This window comes from Strongylocentrotus purpuratus, unplaced genomic scaffold, assembly GCF_000002235.5.
Source record: "Strongylocentrotus purpuratus isolate Spur 01 unplaced genomic scaffold, Spur_5.0 spur5_contig_844, whole genome shotgun sequence".
Taxonomy (NCBI): domain Eukaryota; kingdom Metazoa; phylum Echinodermata; class Echinoidea; order Camarodonta; family Strongylocentrotidae; genus Strongylocentrotus; species Strongylocentrotus purpuratus.
The window spans coordinates 217,501-240,127 of NW_022145551.1; the positions used below are offsets into that span (position 1 = coordinate 217,501).

Below are 22,627 nucleotides of genomic sequence, written 5' to 3' on the forward strand. Positions count from 1 at the left end.
CTTATCTTCAACATCCTGATCAACGGTGATGGGGTCGTGACCCGTCGCTATGCCGTTGACCTTTTCATTGACCTTCTGAAAAGCCCTAGGATACAACAGAGCCTACTTTTGTAAGTTCACTCGATTGATTCTCTTGAGAAATGTTTGAACAAAGAAATTTGTAGGATTTGTTGTTTGGCTGTAAGAGAGGCCAAGACAATTTTGAAACATACTTTTAAATCAATTTTTCTGTTGTTGGTTTGTGTAGTTTGTAATTGCACAAATTAGCCACTACCGGCATAATGATAATCATAATGATAATACTAAGAATAATAATCATAAAAGTGGGTTGTTATATTCTTCATGTCTGTCTGATTTAACACTCCTGGCGCTCCACAATTTTTACCCTAACGTCAGCATTTCAAGGAATTAATTCCTGCCAAGCACCCATTTACCTCACCTAGATGGAGTGTGGCAATGTAGATTACGGTTTTGTCTTGCCAAAGGATATTAGTGCCGCGACGGGACTTGAACCGCGAACCCTGTGATCCACAGTCACGTGACATATCCACTAGTCCACGACATCTCCACTTAACAGATACTCTTAGACAGCAAGTCATACGACTAGTGTAAGGAGAGTCCTAAATAGGCCAATGAAACTCGTTTGCTGTTCTGATAGTGATAAACATATTTGAAATACATGTGTAGTAATAATTTTGTATGTTACAAGTTAAACAATTTTTTCTTAATATACATCAATGACTTCTGTAAGTTTTGTTGTAGGCTATTGTTTACAGTCATCTATTTTGATGTTTTACATCTGTTATTGGTATGATATTATTATCTGTAGGTTTGAACATTTCCAGCTGTGTATGCACAGAGTTTTAGGATTGCTGCCGACACAAGATGAAGAATCAGTCTGCAAAGTAAGTATTTGGGAATAATTTTGTTTACATTACTCATTCCACTTCGACCAGTTTTTAGTTTCAGTTCAGTTCAGTTATTTCACATGAAAAAATAATACATTAACAAAACATAGCATATTAACAAAATTGATATTCATGAACAATAAAAACCACAAAACAAGACTAACACATGTCTAATATGTTGTTTATTTAGCAACTCCTCATAGTTCTTTATATCAAACTCAGAATTAATGATATATCTGTAACATGCTCACAAAATAATGTATCTCTGTTAGTCTGTTTGTAGCTCTTTGAGTTGATGTTGACGTTCTGCAGTTTATCTGGACTTCGATTGACGATCTGCTGTAGCATCATGACTTGTTTATAGAGCAACTCTTGATTCTTCATCTCAGACTCTAGATTAATAAAATATCTGTAACACTCTCTCAAATAAATCTCTGTTCGTAGCTCTTTGAGTTGATGCTGACGTTCTGCAGTGTATCTGATGATAAATATCTGTGCTTCTCCAAATGGGGTTCAGTGAAACTAAATTATCATAAACAGAGCTTCAAGATAAACGAGAGAAAGAGGAAAATTAAATAATGAGAATTGGATAAAATGTGGAAAACTTGTATTTATATAAATTTTAATCTTGGGGAGGATAATACAGACTGACTTGTATTATTTTCATATTTTTAGCTTTTTGAGTTGATGTTGACGTTCTGCGGTGTGTCTGGTCTCCGCCCGACGATCTGCCGTAGCATCATGACCTCACCACAGGTCCAGCGAGGTCAGGAAACCCACCAATCAGAAGCCTTCTTTGCCGTGGTGGAGTGGGCCTCAAGACCGGTCCAGAGTAACAACACGGTCTCAATCCTGGCCCTGGATCTACTCAGGGAAGTCTACGAGGTAGGCCAGGAACTCAGTAGAGGTCAAAAGGAGCAAATTCTGTGAAAGGGATTGGGTATCTTTGTGAGATTCTGAAACAAAATCCTGGATTAAGCTAATGCTGCAATGATAATTATAAACCTTTAGGTCACTCAGGAACCCCATGACTTTTACAAGCCCATTGCCTGTCTGATCAAGGTATTTATGATTAGAAATCAAAATTAAAAAACTGTTTTCTTAACGATTTTTAAAACACTACAGTCTTTTGGGGAAAATGAGTATGTTAAAACTGATTTTAAAAGATGTTTACTTTTTTGAGGCACTTTATAATATCTCAGGTCCTTTGGAAGCGCATAGAAACGCTATATCATAATGTCATAGGCCTAGATGTGCTATACAAGAACCATAAATAATTATTTGTATTATTATTATTATTATTATCATTATGTTTTCAGGAGATGCTAGATTCTGGTCTCGTCACCCAGTTCTCCCCTCGTACTGATGTCACTATCCCCATGGCAACCAGATTAGTCCTACCGTTGCAGGAGCTTGAGGGTCCATTCATCAGACACAAACTCAACAAGATCTCAAGGCTCATGTGTCTACTTATGAATATCCTTTACTCTTTACTTTCACTTTCAATTAAAGATAAAGACCAGTTATGGTCTTGCGATTGCATTGTGAAAGAAACGTTGTGGAATCGATCAAAAAAGGTTGATCATCTAGCATATAAGTATTGGTGTGTACTGCAAGGTTCTGGAATCATCAAAATGATAAGAAATTTGGCCCAGTCTTCATAAAGTTACAAGCACTGCACACAGAAAGATGTATATGGGACTATACGCACACGTGCGCAACACATGCGTTTATCTCTCACAGACCATGTAGATAAACTAATTTACCAAAGACAATTAGTAGGCGGTTTCCCGGCAAAATTTTTATCATCATGTATTAGTCAAAACATATTCTTTCACATGATTGGTAATAAGAGCTTCCATTTCATTTTTTGAAATTGGGGCGTTTCCAATACTGGTCTTTACCTTTAAAGTAGTCACCGAAGCATCAACAGTGTTTTGAATTGTTGCAAAATACATATCATTGCGAAGGGGAAGCCTTACTGATCAAAAATAACAAATTCCCTCTTCAAATTATGTTTGGGGCCCGCAGTAAACATCTCTAAAAAAAAAAAAAATTTGAGATCCAGATTTTTTGCCTTTAGCGGTCCTCAGTAGAGCGTCGAGATCTGTGACGTCACATGCGAGACACAGCTAGCCACAAAGCAGCATTTTAAACCTTCCATGATATCTATATGATTTTTCAGCAAGTTATTCATGTTTTTCACAAGAAAATCTTTCCATCCATTCATAATGTGTCCATAATTATCAGTTGGCATGAATTTTCTTTGGGTGACTACTGGTCATGTGATTGCATTATGAAAGTAACTGTTCGAGTCAAGTGTTCTTTTTTAGGTACTTGCACATCATGACATGACCGCAATGTGCTTGCTTCTTTTGTCTTAGGCTTGTTTCAATTCTATACCGATTCTAATAAATCTAAAAACGATAATGGAAATAGAAGTAGCCAATAGAATACATATATTCATACTGGTGTATCAGTTTCAATTTGCATCATCAGCATCACAACAAAATTGCTGTCTCAATTTTGTTTTTGTTTACTGTAAATGTACTGTGGTTGCACCACAAGCATCCAAATACGGTCAAAGCGATTAAAATACGTTAAGCTTATCTTGAGAAAGTCCACAGGAGTGGACAAAAGCTTGCTTACTAAATGTTAAGGTTGGTAGAAGCTTAAAGTGACTCGGTAACATTGCCTCAGATTCTGAAACAAAATCCTGGATTAAGCTCATGCTGCAATCATAATTATAAACCTTTAGGTCAGTCAGGAATCCCATGACTTTACAAGCCGATCGCCTGTCTGATTTTCAAGATATTTATGATTGGAAATCGAAATTTCATTTTTTGTTTTTCCTAACATTTTTTTCTTTTTTATAACATTACAGTCTATTGGGGAAGATGAGTATGGTAAAACTGGTCAATCAAAGGATTTTACTTTTCTGAGGCACTTCATGATCATTTTTTGTAGGGCTTCAATATTACATTTTATCACAGACACTAATAACACGTAGGGCCATGCATCTCAGATTTAACATTGTTAAACGATGACTTTAAATGACATGTTTAATATGATTACCCTAACCAAATAACCAATAAAAGCTTTCTGTAACATTAAGCTTTGTTAAAAATCTCTAAAGAATGATATTCCTTGACCAAACCATTCTCACCTCTGAGCCGAGACGAGGGAACAAGGTCAGAGTTGGGTCGGGTCATGACCTTTGACCCCTGTCTGGCTATCGTAGAGCACCAGCTTGATAACAACCAGGTCGGCATAAGCAAGACAACCAGGATGGCTGTCGGAGACTGCGATTGGAGGTGAGAACTCTTCTGCTTTCATTGTGTGACAATATTGTTTATGAGATTTAAAGGCCCTCTGTACTAGTTTGACCAGAAGGGATTAGACCACCCAGGGTGGTCACTGAAAGGTGGCTATCTCATCAACTATGCTCTCAATTAACATAAGAAAAAGAAGATCAGGGGGGACCAATGGTCCCCAATTAGGCATTGTTTTCTATATAGAGGGAGCAAGTAGCTGCAAGTAGTACAGTGGGGCTTTAAATACGATATTGAAACATGGTGGCAGCGGTGGGATCGAAAGAGGGCAGTATACAGCCTCACTTTTTATAAATTACTCTCTTACACTACACATAGAAAGCCCTACCAGCACTTGTGTCCCTTGGCAAGGCATTAATCTACATTTGCCAATCCATACCCAGGAGAGAAATGGGGACCCAGTAGGATGATGAAAGCCTTTGTGTTAGTAATTTCCAGATACCCTTGCGGTGACCATATGGTAAGAATACTCCTCAGAGAGTGGAGATGGTGCTAATTGTGCATGAATGAATCCGATGACCAGGGTAATAATATCTGTAAAGCTTTGTTTAGACCAGGGGACTCTTTAAAGGCCCACTGCACTACTGGTAGCTACTTGCGCCCTCTATATAACAAACAATGCCTAATCGGTGACCATTGGTCCCCCATGATCCTCTTTTTCTTATGTTAACTGAGAGCTGAGTTGATGAGATAACCACCTGTCCAGTGACCTTGCAGAGCGGTCTAATCCCTCCTGTAAACTACAGCAGATAAGCTTTAAGTAAAGAGTTTCGTATAGGTGCAATTCAATTTCATTGCAATTCGATTTTCAGCTACTAAGTGTCATGTATTTAGGACTTTATGTCACATTTGAGTTGAATTTGAATTCAAAATATAATGCAAGAAGCACCTGTTCTGCTTTGGATTCAATGTTATTTCTCTTTGCATTTTTGGTTTTGAAGAGAGACGCCTTCCAAAACACAAATATATTCAGTTTAAAATCTGGTTTCAATTTTCATCTCTTCAGAAAAAAAGATGGATTGTAATAGTCAGTATAGAGTGGTGAAGTGTGACGTCATCAAAAATCTATTTTTAGAATTTCTCAATTTTTTCTTCATATTCCAAAAGAACACCAAAAATAATGTCCAAATGTAGAAAACCAATTGAATATGTTAAATATTGGCTGAGTTATGACCATCCGAATGAATATATGTCCTATGGGAACTCAGTGTTATATGCTCTGGCTCCTAACCATTAGGAGCCAGAGCATATAACACTGAGTTCCTATGGGGAGTATCTTTATTCAGATGGTCATATCTCAGCCAATTATAACATATTCAATTGGTTTTCGACATTTGGACATTGTTTTTGATGTTCTTTCGGAAAATGAAGAAAAAATTGAGAAATTACAAAAATAGATTTTTTTTTTATATGACTTCTATCTACTGTAATCTCATTTCTGTAACAGTGATGCGGGTGTTGGAACGATTCTTCACATAGTGGATGTGATGGTGACTCTGCAATCAAATGTACCACAGATAAAGAACACGCTGGTACAAATCTTACAGGTAAGTGGTTGGGTTTAGGTTGGGACAAAAAGAAAAGAAGACACCTTAATAATGAGAGAGACAGATAGAGAGGGAGAGAAGGAGATAGGAAGGAAGCAAAGAGAAAAAAGATTAAAGTGAGAGTGAGTAAGAGAGACGGAGAGAGAAAAGATAGAAAAGTTGATCATTAGATGATAATAAGGAGACAGAAAAGTGATGGAAGGGATGGGAAAAGAAAGAGAGAACAGAGAGAGAGAGAGAGAGACAGACAGATAGAGAAATGGAGGTAGAAAGAGAGAGAAGGAGAGAGAAAGAGAGAGAGAGACAGACAGACAGACAGATAGAGAAATGGAGGTAGAAAGAGAGAGGAGAGAGAGAGAGAGAGAGAAACAGAGAGCAGGGGAAAGGTAACTGCCAGAGTAGTACCACTTCTAATAATTTTTTTTTCTTCATATCGTGGATGTGATGTTGACTCTGCAATCAAATGTACCACAGATAAAGAACACGCGGGTGCAAATCTTACAGGTAAGTGGTTGGGTTGATGTTGGGACAAAAAGACATAAAGAGGCAGAGAGAAAGAAAAAAGAGGGAGGGAGAGAAGAAAGGGGGGGGGGGTAGAGAAGTGAAAGACAGATAGAGAGGGGAGGGGAAGAGAGACAGACAGAGAAAGAAAGAGAGATAGTGAGGACTGGGAGGAAGAAAAAACATGACGGGGAGAAAAAGAGAAAGTGACAAAATAATTTATCGTTATCCTTATCTGTCTCCTTACAGGACCCCAGATTGGTTCCGTTCATGGCCCATGGTCTAAGTTCTAGGGACAGAGAGAGAGTCCATGTCAGCTTGAAGCTCATCAGAGCAGCTTCTACTCTACAAGACTTCCCCACAATTATGTGAGTATCAACCAAATAATGATTCATTCATTCAATCACTTAACCAGTTAATTAATTAGTCAATTTACTAGTGACTTAGTCAATTAACCAGTGAATTAGTCAATAGACCAGTGAATTAGTCAATAGACCAGTGAATTAGTCAATAGACCAGTGAATTAGTCAATAGACCAGTGAATTAGTCAATTGACCATTGAATTAATCAATTAACCAGTTTATTAATCACTAAACTAGTGAGTTAATCTGTTAACAAGTGAATTAGTCAATAAACCAGTGAATTTATCAATTACTCAATTTTATAATATCCAGCCAATCAATAAATAAGCAAAAGAGTCATTGAATCTATCAAGAAATCAATTCACTCAACTGTCAATCAGTTAGAATCAATAAAGTTGTCAATCAATCAATCAATCAATCAATCAATCAATCAATTGGTCAGTTAATTAATTAAAAAAATATTGCCTAATGAATTACACAGTAGTTCCATTAATCACACATTAATACATATGCAAATCATTGATCAAATAAACCCTCAAAAGATATACAGAACAGACATCTAATCTGTAAGTCAAAAAATCCTTTTGGGTTGACAAGTTCTACAAGTTTTTGATATCTTTGAACATACGAATAGCACACTGATAGGTATTTATATAATATTGGATAGGTTTGAGTGTGATACAAGAATATATTGCTCGAGCTATGACAATATTGGACGAGTCCAGGACGAGTCTAATATTGACTTACAGAGAGCAATATGTTCTGGTATCACGCAAAAACAAAGCCATACAGTATTATTATCATCTATATTTGTCTGACTAGCGAAATAACAAAATTTGACTTACCTCAGTAAATATTGCTTTTTTTGTGTGTGATATTGATATCAATATTGATAGATGAAGTTCCTGGATGACTAAACAATTCAAAACAATATTGGTCAGTCATCCGGGTACTGCGCTAAAGATATTGAATAAACTGATTTATTGTACCACTTGGAAGCCTTACATAGATAATAATAATCAATATTTAACTTTTCTCACCTCAATTTTCATCAGCCTTGGAGAGTGCATAGCCTCTAACAATTCCCACATCCTCCAAACCTCACAACATGACATCTCCTCGGACCATGCAGCGCCCCACCCTCACAACCTCAACCAGTCGCACACCAACGGCTACGATATGTCCGTCATGGGGTCAAACCTAGAGGCCACAAGGTCAAAGGTCACCAAGGCAGACAATGCTGGACTGGACAAGCTGATCGATAGAATGCAGACTGGTTTGGATGTGAGTTTTTTCATTATTATCTTTTTTAAAATAATGTTTTGTGGTGGAGGGGTAGGGAATGGGAAGGGGGAAGGTGAGAGTGGGGTCACATCGAGAAAGGTCAAATGTTAGATAAGTGAGCTGCATTATTGGATACGATAAGATGATTTTTTGCTAGAGATGTAAAAGGTCACTAGCTGGATATTGTAAAATTTTGTATAAAATATATAAACATTTGTTTTCTGAGCATAATTCCTACAATCGTCAAATTAGTCCAGTCATTCTCATGTTGACAAGGTGACTTGAACTTTTTTTTTTCTCCCTCACAGCTCAAAGATGTAAAAGCGTCGGAGATTATGGATGTCTACGAACACAAACTTTCAGCTCTTGCAGTAAGTATCCAAAACGATAATGCTTGCTGACTGTAAGCTCAATGTAATGCCTCAGTCACACCTTTGTGTATTTGGCTTGCGTGTTGCTGCGTTTTTATGGCAAGCTGTTCTAACATTTATTCCTATTTCTTGATATCAAGAAATTATTTTCTGTTGTAAAGCAATGGTAATTCTTGATATTAAGAATTCATTTTTTATGCCTCCGTTACGAAGTAGCCGGAGGCATTATGTTTTCGGGTTGTCCGTCCGTCCGTCCGTACGTCCCGTTCTCGTGATCGCGTTATCTGAAGAACCGATTGATGGATTCCTGCCAAACTTTGATCATGTATGTATCTTGCAGAGCCGATGAACTGATTAGATTTTGGGGTCACGAGGTCAAAGGTCAAAGGTCACAGGGCTCATTATATATGCAAAAACAGCTCGTGATCGCGTTATCTCAAGAACCGATAGATGGATTCCTGCCAAACTTTGGTCATGTATGTATCTTGCAGAGCCTATGAACTGATTAGATTTTGGGGTCACGAGGTCAAAGGTCACGGGGCTCATTATGTATGCAAAAACAGCTCGTGATCGCGTTATCTCAAGAACCGACTGATGGATTCCTGCCAAACTTTGATCATGTATGTATCTTGCAGAGCCGATGAACTGATTAGATTTTGGGGTCATGAGGTCAAGGTCAAAGGTCATGCGGCTCATTATGTATGCAAAATAGCTTGTGATTGCATTTTCATTTGAACAGATTGATGGATTCCTGCCAAACTTAAATCATATATGTATCTTGCAGAGTCAATGAACTGAGTAGATTCTTGGGTCATGAGGTCAAAGGTCAAATGTCATGGGCTCATTATGTATGCAAAAATAGCTTGTGAACGCATTCTTATTAGAACTGACAGATGGATTACTATTTAACTCAGGACATCTTGCAGAGCCAATGAGTAGATTTTAGGGTCATGAGGTCAAAGATCAAAGGGTCATATATGTATATGAGAAATTGCTTGTAATCACGATATTCGGAGAACCTGTTAATGGATTACAATGAAACTTGAATTTGAAAAATTTCTTCTGTTTTGGTTTGTACACTTGCTCTATGACGGAGGCATCGTTTTCGACTGCGCGCAGTCGAAGTTCCATCTAGTTTATATCAAGAAATAGGAATAAATGTTAAAACAGCTTGCCATAAATACGCAGCAAAACGCAAGCCAAATACGCAAAGGTGTGACAGAGGCATTACCCTGTGTCAAGCTTGCAGCAATTTCTTGGTCAATCTTGCCGCATGCTAATCTGTAGAGGTGTTGTGGTCTAGAGGATAAGTCTCCAGACTATGAACCACAAGGTACAGGGGTTTGAGTCCTTCCACGGCACGAATGCCCTTTGGCAAAATATTAATCTACATTTGCCACACTTGACCCAGGGGGTGTTTCACAAAGATCCTAAGTAGAACTTAACTCTAAGTTGGACTTAAAAATTATGGAAAGTCATTAGCATCTTTGAAAATATTTGGTAAAAATATTTTTGAAAGGCATAAAATGTTTATTCAAATCATTCATATTTTCTATCATTAAGGAGATTTCATATTCTTGTTGTGGAATTTATAAAATGTGTAAAATACTTGAATTTCTGCTTTTGAGTATATTTCATTTTAAGGCTCCAATGGCTGTCCATAATTTTTAAGTCCAACTTAGAGTTAAGTTCTACTTAGGATCTTTGTGAAACACCCCCCAGGTGTAGTTAGTGGGTACCTGGTAGGATTCATTCCTTGAATGCATTGAGCGCTATGGTTGCTGGAGCTAAAACCGGGGTAATAATATTCAAATTATTTTACAAGCGCGTAGAGATGTTATCATAATGTGATATGTGCTATACAAAAACGGCATGTCATTATGGTGATGAAGTGTTCAGAATTCTCCATGTTACATATAACCTTGCCTTCACCCCAATTTCAAGTGTGGACAACGTCAGTCAAAAATGTGTACTGCTTGGAGATCGATAGAGAAATAACATTGATATTTGTTGAAAGAGGGGCTCATAATTAATAATCTAGGGGAAAGATTGTCCAAGGATTAATTTTCTGAGGATAATATTGTACAAGAATAAAGGTAAGCCAACCACAATGCATACATTGTGATTACAGTTAACATATTAAAAGTACTGTTCCAATTGTTTCATTTCATTTTCTTTTATATTCTAGACGAAGGAGAGTCATTTGCAGGATCTACTGGAGGCAAAAGCCATGGCCCTAGCCCAAGCAGACAGATTGATTGCTCAGTATAGGTGCAGGAAGGCTCAGGCAGATAACGAGGTAAGAAAAGGGGGGAACGGCCCCATCGAACATATACATCAATAACATGGATGACTTGAAGAGTTTACATCGACGTAACCGCTGTCACAGTGTAATCACATTACGAGTACTCAGTCCTGATTTAAAGAGAAGGTTGAGTTCTGGGAAGAGGTGAAAAACAATTTGTGAGCGTTATCATTGTTATCATGCAAGGGTGGAAGATCATCAGATAAGACATGTTCCTTGAAAAGCATGGCTCTTCAAATGCCTTCATATTCTAAATATGGCACATACCATCGTAAAAATCGGGATGGATTTTTTCGCCATGTGCTCGTGTAGTCCTATATACATCCTTCTGTGTACAGTGCTTGTAACTTTACGAAGACTTGGCCAAATTTCTTATCATTTTGATGATTCCAGAACCTTGCAATACACACAAATATATATAGACAGATGTCTACAACACCAACTTTGTATCCTATGTTAGAGCTAAAGAAAAAAAAAAGAGAACAAGAAAGTTATCGGAATTTCCAGAATGCATCACAATTATTTCACAAGAGGTTTATGTTTAAGTGTCCCAATCTCCAATTCAAAATGATCACAATTCAATGATAACCCCTTCTTTGACGTAGGCTCGCAAGCTACGCTCCATGATCCAAGAGTCGGAGAAGCGGAGCGAGGAGTACCGAGATGAACTTAGCGGGAAGATGGTGGAGAAAGAGAGGATGGCTGGTGAGATGAAGAACATGATGGCTCAGATAGAGAGATTGGAAGCGGTTGCTAGGGAACACGAGAGGTTGACGACCGCTCATGCTGAACTGGGTCAGAGGTAAAACTCATGATTTTTATTACAGTCAAACCTGCTTTAGCGACCAACTGTATAGAAAAACCACCTGTCTATAAAGACCACATTTTTCTCTCCTTGGTTTCTCATTGAAATCTGTACAAAAGTAACCTGGAGATAAAGACCATCCGCCTATCACAACCACTTTTCACATTTTCCTTCAGCGGGCTCTATATACAGGTTTCCCGTAGTAAAGTAGTTAAAGGTAAAGACCAGTTATGGTCATGCGATTGCATTGTGAAAGAAACGTTGTGGAATCGATCAGAAAAGGTTGATCATCTAGCATCTAGCATCTGCAAGGTTCTGGAATCATCAAAATGATAAGAAATTTGGCCCATTCTTTGTAAAATTACAAGCACTATACACAGAAAGATGTATATGGGACTACCCTATATCTCTCACAGACCATGAGAGAAACAAATTTACCAAATATATGAATTAGTAGGCGGTTTCCCGGCAAATTTTTTATCATCATGTATTAGTCAAAACATATTCTTTCACATGATTGGTAATAAGAGCTTCAATTTCATTTTTTGAAATTGGGGCGTTTCCAATACTGGTCTTTACCTTTAAAGGGCAATCCAGCCCTTGTAATAAGTTGATTCGTATGAAAGCAGAAAAATATCAGAAACAGAATGGCAAAAGTTTGAAATGTTGTATTTACTTCTTGACATGTTGATTATCTCCCTGCTTGTTTACTTGATTACTTTCAGGTTAGAGAGCTTGAGAGAAACCTTGGAAGCTGAGAAGCAGGAGAGAGCCAGTCTCCTGGAGCTTCATGAGATGCTGACCAAGCACAGTGAAGCATTGAAAGACAAGCATGAGACGTGAGTAGAATTTACAGCATTTATATGATAGGCTACAATTGGTACATGAGCTATGCATGTACTGCTTACCATAAAATCTGGGGTCTGTATTGTAAGTAGTTGCGATTGATTCAAATCAATTGCAACCTTTTTATAAGATGAGCCCTGGTTATAACAAGTTCAATCAATGTATATATGCAGCAGATCCAATAGTGTTAAGTACAGCAGTTAGCCCAAAATAAGGGGGATGGATGGCATCAATTTGATACCCCCCCCCCTCCCCATATTGTTATTGCTGCTATATGAGGCATGTGAAAACAGAAGAGTTTCTGCAGTTTGGGGAAATAGTGGGAATGTAAGCTTAGGGCAGTTCGGGCAGTTAACTACTCAAAGACGGTACTCTTTGCCAGTAACACTTATAATTTCGCTATCAATTCCAACATCTTTTCCACAGGACAATTGGGCGACTGGAAGAGCTTGAAGGACAACACAAGGGCACGGTCAAGCAGCTCCGTCTGACCGAGGGTCGTCTGGGTGAGCTGCAGGAGGAGCTGAAGGAGACGGAGAGCACCCTCAGGAAGACGGAGAGGGAGAGGGAGGAACTGGAGGCTGCCATTGATAAGCTGAGAGGAGAGCTGGCCAAGGCGGAGCAAGCCAAGAAGAAACTCTCTCAACAGGTGAAAACAAAGTCATAATAATAATTAAAAATGCACAACAGAATACAGAAGGAGTGGAAATGGTGTGCTGGGTTCATAATTGTTAGATCTTAAAAAGTGCTATATGTTTTCGAATTACTGCTGAACCTTTGTATGTTTCTATATTTCTAAGATATGAACATGACCTTTTTCTGTCAGAATTTGTCATAGTTTGTGAGACATAAAATAAAGACCTTTTTTTGGAACGCATTGCTCTTTCTGGTTCATACTGAATTAACAATTGAATGAGATATGATGGAGTAAACTGATGGAAACATTGATAAGTTATTAAAAGTACTTAAAACTTGATGCGGGACTGGATAGGGAGTCACTGTAAATTTCTTAAGAATGGGGATATTGATTCAATGACACCATTGTTGAAGTGAAGATGTATGTGCAACATAGCCCTAACAGTTTCAACCTTTGATGCAAACATTTAATGGAGTTCCAATGTAATATGTTTCCTTCCTAACTCTTTTGTTTCAGGTTTCGAAGCTTGAGACAGATTGCCGGCAGCAGAAGAGCACCATAAGAGAGAAGGACGCCCTCATCAGTCAACAAAAAGAACAGCTTAGTCAACAACAACAACTGACTCTCATGATACACAGTCTGACTAGTAAACAACAACAAGAGAAATAAATGTTGTTGTTTAGTCCATATCTTTGCCCCAATGGGCAAGTTTTATTTTTTACAACAAATACATAAATTCACATTTACCTTTTATCAAAACAATATTTGTATACATTATTCAAATACATGCTTTAAAATTAGCCATCTTAAAGTGAATTCATTTCTTTTTCCATTCATATCATGAATATACTGCTCACCATTATAATATCGTTTTTTTTTTTTAATGAAAAACAGGAAATGTCTTATTAACTCTAGAAAAAAATGTTGCCTTATGAGTACTATAATTCAAGAGAAATAATGTCTGTCGTCATAACAGCATCCCCCCCCCCCAGAAAGTTGCATATTATGTATGGTTAAATGGCGCATTACCTATTTAACATGAATGAAGACTTAATCCCAATTGGGTTTCACACTTGACCTGTACAATGTACAAAATATATCCACAAACTAATTTGGAAATAAAATAGAGTGTAGCTGCATAAAAATCAAGTGATTCCAGGGGCCCGTTTCACAAGCTTTTTTTCAATGACAAATGACAAAAATCAGTGACAAATCTGCTGATAACCAATCAGAAGCAAGGATTTCAGTAGCTTATAACAAATACTGTCATTTGTCACTGATGACAAGTTTTGTGAAATGCTCCCCAGGACAACTCCCTTCCCTCCTCTCAAGGTTGAAAGAGCCTACACCAATAAATGCCTTATCCATGGACACTAGCACCCTGCCTTCATCTAAAACAAGAGGAACCAGATGGAAGGAGAGAGAGAGAGAGAGAGAGAGAGATGGGGGATTAAAGAGAAGCATTGTTATTTTGCTAGTTGATAATTTATTTATTTTCACCATATGAATTATTGAAATTTGCTGTCTCCTAGCATTACACAGACATACAACCACTGCAATGTATGATGAAAACCAAAATATTGAAGCACAAACAAAGAAGAAATTATTGTACATTTTTGTCATTGTATTTCACGCTTTCTTTGATGACATGAAATCAGGTATCTTAGTAAAATTGTAGAAAAGCCTCAGAAGTTCTGCACACTAGAGTTAAGACCCCATTATTTTTTGTCTTGGTCAATTTAAACTGCTGATTGTCAAAGAATGTGCCTCATTTTTTAATTTATATTTATATGTATCTAAATGTTCATACTTTGTAAATATTGTACACATCTATTTTCGGTATTTTGTGCAAAAATTATTTGTAAGCATTAATAGATGTCATTCAAAGATGATATTCATGTGTACATATTCATATTGTAATTACAGCATGTATATCATAATGGAATAAAGCTGTATTTCAATGTGTAAATGTTCCTGTTTAGTTGGAATTTGTGTACGGGTATGTTAATGCTAATATGTACTACAGGAAGTAAGTATGACAGTGCAGACAGGCTGAGGGAGTGAAGAGAGGTAGGGAGGGAGAGGGGGAGGGAGAGGAAGTAAGGGAGACAGAGTGAGAGAGAGAGAGAGAGACAGAGAGAGGTAGGGAGGGAGACAAAGAGAGAGAGAGAGAGGTAGGAAGGGAGACAAAGAGAGAGAGACAGAGAGAGAGAGGTGTAGATGGGAAGAAAGAGAGGTAGGGAGGGAGACACAGAGAGAGACAGACATACACAGAGAGAGACAGACATACACAGAGAGAGGTAGGAAGGGAGACACAGAGGTAGGAAGGGAGACAGAAAGAGAGGTAGGGAGGGAGACAGACAGAGAGGTGAAGGGAGGAAGAAAGAGAGAGAGAGGGAGGGAGACACAGCGAGAGAGAGAGAGAGAGGTAGGGAGGGAGACAGACACACACAGAGGTAGAGAGAGAGAGAGAGACAGAAAGATAGGGAGGGAGAGAGAGAGGTAGGAAGGGAGACATACAGAGAGAGAGAGGTAGGGAGGGAGACAGACAAAGAGGTGTAGGGAGGAAGAAAGAGAGAGAGAAAGGGAGGGAGACACAGCGAGAGAGAGAGAGAGAGAGAGAGAGAGAGAGAGAGAGGTAGGGAGGGAGACAGACACACAGAGAGGTAGAGAGAGAGAGAGAGAGAGAGACAGACAGAAAGATAGGCAGGGAGACAGAGAGGGAGGGAGACAGAGAGAGAGAGAGGGATAGGGAGGGAGACAGAGGGAGAGGTGTAGGGAGGAAGAAAGAGAGAGGGAGGGAGACACATCGAGAGAGAGAGGTAGGGAGGGAGACAGACACACAGAGAGAGAGAGAGAGAGAGAGAGAGAGAGACAGAAAGATAGAGAGAGAGAGAGAGACAGAAAGATAGGGAGGGAGAGAGAGAGGTAGGAAGGGAGACATACAGAGAGAGAGAGAGGTAGGGAGGGAGACACAGCGAGAGAGAGAGAGAGAGAGAGAGAGAGAGAGAAAGGTAGGGAGGGAGACAAAGAGGAAGGGAGGAAGACACAGAGAAAGGTAGGGAGGGAGACAGAGAGGGAGGGAGACAGAGAGAGAGAGAGAGAGAGAGAGAGAGAGGGATAGGGAGGGAGACAGACAGAGATGTGTAGGGAGAAAGAAAGAGAGAGAGAGAGAGAGAGAGAGAGAGAGAGAGAGAGAGAGAGACGCAAACGCAAGGCGATGAGAAAATAAAAGAGGTGTCGTGGTCGAGTGGATACGTCGACGGACTGTCGATATAAGGTCCACGGTTCGAGTCTCGCCGCGGCAAGACATTGATCTACATTTGCCACACTCAACCCAGGTGATATAAATGGGTACCTGACAGGAATTAATTCCTTGAAATGCTAGAGCGCCGCAACGTGACGGACATGTGCGGTATAAAAGAAGCCACCATTATTATTATTATTAAAATTAAAAAAGGGATATACATGAAAGACGTGGAGAAAGAGAGAATAAGTGAAATTAAAGTTGAATCTACTTTGGGACAATAAACATATCGTGCGACTGGAGCGACTTGCTGTTAACTTAAAGAGAAGGTTGAGTTCTGGGAAAAGGTGAAAACTAATTTGTGTTATCATTGTTATTATGCTAGTGTGGAAGAACATCAGATTAAAAATGTTCCCTGAATGCATGGCTCTTCAAAGTGCCTTAATATTCTAAATGATATCAGCATAAAATTCGGGACGGATTTTTATGACACATGTTCTTGTAGTCCCATACATATTTCTGTTTACAGTGCTTGTAACTTTACCAAGACTAGGCAAATTTCTTATGATTTTGATGATTCTAGAACCTTGCAGTACACACCAATACTTGTATGATAGATGGTTTACCTTTTCTGATCGATTTCACACCGTTTCTTTCACAATGCAATCGCAATACCAGAATTGAACTTCAGCTTTAAGCTTTTTAACCAGATAGTTTCAAGGCGATGTTATATGTAGATCCGCGAAAGATTATCTTTCAAACTAAATGGTTACACACACTAAATTGTCAGTGACACGTGCTTGTGGGCACGTGATTGTTTGTACAAGGGCCTGTACATGAAGGGGATGGTCGCCGTATTTGATATACATGATACCTGCAGTGATTAATGCGCACAAGCCTGAAAAGTCCTATTAAAAGCATTACCTTTCAAGTGCGAATATATCCCCCCCCCCCCGCCCCACTCAGTGTTATTTTGGGTACGCATATGCCAGCTTGTTCCCTCTTTTTGAAAGCACCCCCTATCTGAGGGTTGCCAACATTTCCGAACCCTCCTTTCGGCTTTTCGCGGGCTTTTCCTGCATTGGAGACCCCCCTAAATCATGAAAAATGCTCAATGTACCCCCCTGAATTCAGAATAATTTCTCAGGAGTCCAAAGAGATGAGAGAAAAAAGAAAAAAAGACCCCCTTTTTAAAGAAATCTCCGGGTGAAAAGTTAATACACCCCTTTTTTTTTTACAATTTTCGGGCCGGACTTTGTCGCACGAAAAGTACCCCTTTACGGGACATTTTGGTAACACGCATGGGGTCCGTCCGTTCTCGGAGTGGGGGGGGGGGGGGGATATATACCCCTTCTATCCATATTTCTATTAATGAGGATACTTATTATCTAATCGAAATCAATGTAAATAATTTCACGAATGTCTCGCATTGGATATGGACATATTTATCACTTGAGGTGTGAGGAAACGTTATATCATCAGAGAGAAAAATAATTAAACAAAATAAAGAGGGCGTGCCCCCTGATCGAAATTCAGTAGATAAAAAACAGAAAGACGGTGGGGGAGAGATTGGGACTTCAAGCATCACCTTTTACTCAATTGGTAGCCATTTCATCCGCCAAATAAGATCGGTGCCATCCGCTGGTGCCAGCACCCCTCCCCCATTTCTTGGCTTACAACGCCCACGCAGCGCCATTGCAACTCAAGACCTCTCAAAAGTTTATTGTTTAATCTAAAAATGAAACTAATGCATATACGCTCGCTCATAAATAAACAAACCACTCCAATATAAATGAAATAAAATCCATCAGGCCATACAGTCAAACTGGACACGGACAGATGGACAAAGAGCAGAAGCCTCGATTACCGAGCCAAAGTTAGAAGGGACGGTAGCGTAAATATGTCATGATCTAAAAAGAAGTACATAATTATGAACACCTGTGGTTTAATAAACACTGCGCCTTGAAATCAAGACCTACCGTATGAGAATTTAAATGTAGAAAATGTATAAATAGAGGGCTGATGGCATCATGAAAGCCATAGTCAGTGTTCTTCCAGATACTGATCACAAGCAACCAAAGACCACTCCAAGCTGATATCATCAATCTCATCATGGCAGGTCGAATCATTCTCAGCGGACTCTTGGTCATCCTGGTCCTTGCTGCTGTTTGTGCCGCACAGGCTCGTAAGTATGAAAACATTTGAATCATCAGTATGGGGAACTTTGGATACTTTGTAAGCGCTTTATTTGAAATTGCATTTTTCAAAAGATATCACTGGCACTGATTATTGTGCGGTCATTCAGTGTATACAGTTTAGGTCTGTAGGAGACGAGTTAGATACGTGAACGTTTACTACATTTCACAAAGGACTGTATTTAAATTTGTTTTTAGATGGTCCATATTTTTTCTGTTAAATTCGTATAGCAAACGGCAATCGGCCACAGAGACCAAGACCAAGACCAAGACCAGGAAACGGTACAGACCAACCTCGACCGCGACCAGGTAATGGCACCGGCCCACCTCCACCAAGACCTGGTAATGGCACCGGTAACCACTCACTCCCAAGTAACGGCACCGGCCCTCCTCCACCAAGACCCGGTAATGGCACCGGTAACCACTCACTCCCAAGTAACGGCACCGGCCCACCTCCACCAAGACCCGGTAATGGAACCGGTAACCACTCACGTGCTGGCCGAATTGTTAAGCGCGGTAACAGACCCGGTAACCACTCACACCCAAGCAACGGCACCGGCCCTCCTCCATCAAGACCCGGTAATGGCACCGGTAACCACTCACTCCCAAGTAACGGCACCGGCCCACCTCCACCAAGACCCGGTAATGGAACCGGTAACCACTCACTCCCAAGCAACGGCACCGGCCCACCTCCACCAAGACCTGGTAATGGAACCGGTAACCACTCACTCCCAAGCAACGGCACCGGCCCACCTCCACCAAGATCCGGTAATGGAACCGGTAACCACTCACTCCCAACCAACGGCACCGGCCCACCTCCACCAAGACCTGGAAATGGCACTGGCAACCACTCACGTGCCGGCCGAATCGTTAAGCGCGGGCTGTTTTCCTCTAACTTTTCAACCCCACCCCCAGGTAATGGATCCGGTAACCATTCACACCCAAACAACGGTTCTTCCCCTCCTCCTCCGCCACCAAACAACGGTTCTGCCCCTCCTCCTCCGCCACCAAACAACGGTTCTTCCCCTCCTCCTCCACCACCAAACAACGGTTCTTCCCCTCCTCCTCCTCCTCCACCAAACAACGGTTCTTCCCCTCCTCCTCCTCCACCAAACAACGGTTCTTCCCCTCCTCCTCCTCCATCAAACAACGGTTCTTCCCCTCCTCCTCCTCCACCAAACAACGGTTCTTCCCCTCCTCCTCCTCCACCAAACAACGGTTCGGCCCCTCCCCCTCCTCCACCAAACAACGGTTCTTCCCCTCCTCCTCCTCCATCAAACAACGGTTCTTCCCCTCCTCCTCCTCCACCAAACAACGGTTCTTCCCCTCCTCCTCCTCCATCAAACAACGGTTCTTCCCCTCCTCCTCCTCCACCAAACAACGGTTCTTTCCCTCCTCCTCCTCCACCAAACAACGGTTCGGCCCCTCCCCCTCCTCCACCAAACAACGGTTCTGCCCCTCCTTCTCCACCGCCAAGTAACAGCTCTGCCCCTCTGCCGCCTCCCAGTGGACCCCCTCCAACAGGTTAGTAGATTATCCACCTCTTTTATATATTTGGTTATGCAGCAAGGTTATACCCTATGAAAGTAGGAGTGTCGAAGATAATCACACCTTTTTTCTGCAAAACCTGAAAAGGGGAACGATTTTGGAGGGGATACAAATTATGTGAATGATATCACCCCTCCACACACGCACACGCACCTCACATCGTAGTCTAATAGTTTAAATTTAACTGGAGATGCGATAGTCGTGTGTTTGATCCCCGACACGGACTTATATCATTCAGCAAAGGATTTCGTATATATTGTTTCTCTTCACCCAGGTGATAAATTGGTCCCCGCTCGCTGGGATGCGAAAGACATTGTAGCATATGCTCAGCATTGTGACCGATGGTAAAATAATTGTGCCGGGCTTGAGTGCTCCCTGGGCAGTAAAGCATGTGCATACATTGCTTGATTCTCGGAAAGCCTGAATCTAGTAGCCAGAATAATTACATTTTCGTTGCGAGCTTAGAAACATTGTATTAAACGCGTGAATAAATTAGTAAATAAACCTCGAATATTATAATCATTGAAATAATGTTGTTGTCGATTCTGCAGGAGATTCATGTGAGGGTGCATGCGGTGGCATGAACCCCACTGGAGCCTGCTTCTGTGATGCTGCTTGCATGAGCTTTGGTGATTGCTGCCGGGATTACCAGGACGTGTGTCAGGTAAGACTGACATTATTGATTTTTAGGAATACATTCTAGGTGGTACATTGTTGGTTTAAGGTTTAATCGTCAAAGTTCTGACAAGTGAAATAATTTACATTTTTAACAGATAGTGCTATGAAATAAATTATGTGTTTTGATAGACATACAGGATAGTCTCTTCAGAACATGAAATTGCTTTGGAAGAGAGCAAAATCTGAGTAAAAAATGGAATCCTCAAAGCCTTAATGTGAGCGTTAATAATTATGTCACTTTCTCAAAAGACGTAAATTGCGACAAATCAACTTTTACATACTTCACAAATCTTAAAATTTGGTAAAGGTATGAGTGATGAAGTTTTTAACTGAACATATAATATTTTTTCTCATTAAAAGTATGCATTCACAAACATTACTGTGGAAATGATTGTTTAACATTTGAAGTTTCTCAAATAAACGTATTAAATAATAATTCAATACTTTTATGAGGGTTAAACGAAATGTATCGACTGTTAAAGAAAGTCTGCTTCAATATAGATTGCCTTTATACTGCCGTCTGATGTATTTTGACAATTAGTCATAAACCAATCCATCAAACAATTGAACATATTCCAGTTGCCATGTCAAAGACAGTATCACTAAGTTTAAATGCACAGATTATAAAGATGTAATATCATGTTAAGAGTCAGATAGACGAAATAGCAACATGTGAAATGTATTTAAATTCTTTCTGAAGCTAGATGAGTCGTTTAAAGAGACTTGCAACTATGCAAACAAAATTAATTTAACTATTATCTTGCCTTTTGTCTTTTTAGAGCGGGCCTTCTCCTCCGAACCCAAACCAAATATAGAGGAATGAGAATCCACGCTGGAATAGAAGACTGCTGCTCATCAAATGACATCGACTTTAGACTTTTACCATTTACGACAACGAATGGCAACCAATCTTAACAACGAGTTTCCTTTATGATGATACAGGGCTTCTATGTAGTTCTTTTTCTTCTATACGATTATCAAAATGATAAGAGACGAGATTGGGTAAAAAAAAAAAAACGGAATACATGATAATCAAGTGCACATTTACATCACTCGGTTTTTAGTTCATAATTCTTTGATCTGTTGATAAAGTAAGCGACTACATGTTTTTACTTTGCTTCAGAAATAAAGAACTGTGTACTTACAGGATATTATTTAAACCATTGACCTTCGAATTTCTCAAGTCGACAATTGGTCAATATTCATTATCAATTGTGTATTGTAGTGTATTTGCTTCACACTGCAATGACTAAATCTCATTTGAAAAAATTAGTATTCCAGGTAAAATCTTTGATGATTCGAAAATCATCATTACATATTCATTAAACATTTTTTGTTCTTATAAGGATATATCACATCTTTCAATAGGTTGAAATTAAATAGAGGTGATTGATATGTATATGATCATGATAATAAATATTTGCAAAACAAAAACAAAAAGCCTCAAGTGGCTCATTTGTATTTCTTTCTTACATGTCACGTTAATATGTATTATAAGTTTAACATTCTTCATGCTCTTCTCGGGAGGATATGAAATTGATTCGTGTGGGTATACGCCTACATATGAGGGTGGGGTCGTGTGCGGGGGCGGGTGTGTTATAACATACACCCGTACACAACCACACACACACACACACACACACACACATTCTCACATCAGGGCCTTTGTGGGGCACCTGATTGTGGGGTATTTCTGTGCGTTCCAGATATACCTTGTGGTCCCCTACTAGTGGGGTACAACCTGGCGATAACAACCCGGCGGTGTGCTTACGATGTTACCATAAAAAAGTGTGCAAGTTTTAGCACACGCTCACAAAATGTCATTTATGGGGTACCACTTCTAATGCCCCGCAGGGCATAGGACACCGAATATACAGTCATTTGAAAGACTTTACTCTGTGGGGTCCTGAAAAAATACCCCACAAAGTAAAAATGCCTCACAAGGGGTATGTGAAGCGCACATAAAACCCCACAAAAATGCTGAGGTGAGAGCACACACACACACACGCGCGCGCACACACACTTTTGTTCTCCAATAGTTTTGTTTATTGATTCCAAACA

At 39.7% G+C, this 22,627-nt stretch overlaps 2 protein-coding genes across 2 annotated transcripts in view; both read left to right on the forward strand.

Moving 5' to 3' along the window:
• LOC591909 (protein CIP2A homolog) overlaps positions 1-13,887 on the forward strand; it is a 22,565-nt gene extending 8,678 nt beyond the window's left edge. Inside the window, exons 8-21 of the mRNA XM_030990625.1 lie at positions 1-110; positions 830-905; positions 1,584-1,793; positions 2,228-2,384; positions 4,075-4,222; positions 5,688-5,787; positions 6,538-6,656; positions 7,706-7,934; positions 8,243-8,305; positions 10,494-10,604; positions 11,216-11,412; positions 12,141-12,254; positions 12,688-12,910; positions 13,415-13,887. The exon at positions 1-110 is cut by the window's left edge and continues 36 nt beyond it. Coding sequence (XP_030846485.1) covers positions 1-110; positions 830-905; positions 1,584-1,793; positions 2,228-2,384; positions 4,075-4,222; positions 5,688-5,787; positions 6,538-6,656; positions 7,706-7,934; positions 8,243-8,305; positions 10,494-10,604; positions 11,216-11,412; positions 12,141-12,254; positions 12,688-12,910; positions 13,415-13,567 — 2,010 coding nt within the window. The 3' untranslated portion in view covers positions 13,568-13,887. The remainder of the gene's footprint in view (positions 111-829; positions 906-1,583; positions 1,794-2,227; positions 2,385-4,074; positions 4,223-5,687; positions 5,788-6,537; positions 6,657-7,705; positions 7,935-8,242; positions 8,306-10,493; positions 10,605-11,215; positions 11,413-12,140; positions 12,255-12,687; positions 12,911-13,414) is intronic.
• Positions 13,888-18,257: 4,370 nt separating this feature from the next.
• On the forward strand, positions 18,258-21,381 carry LOC105443879 (formin-2-like). Its single transcript, XM_030990230.1, has 4 exons — positions 18,258-18,330; positions 18,572-19,255; positions 20,440-20,552; positions 21,346-21,381. Exons 1-4 carry the CDS (start codon positions 18,258-18,260, stop codon positions 21,379-21,381), a joined length of 906 nt encoding a protein of 301 aa, XP_030846090.1.
• Positions 21,382-22,627: the final 1,246 nt, after the last annotated feature.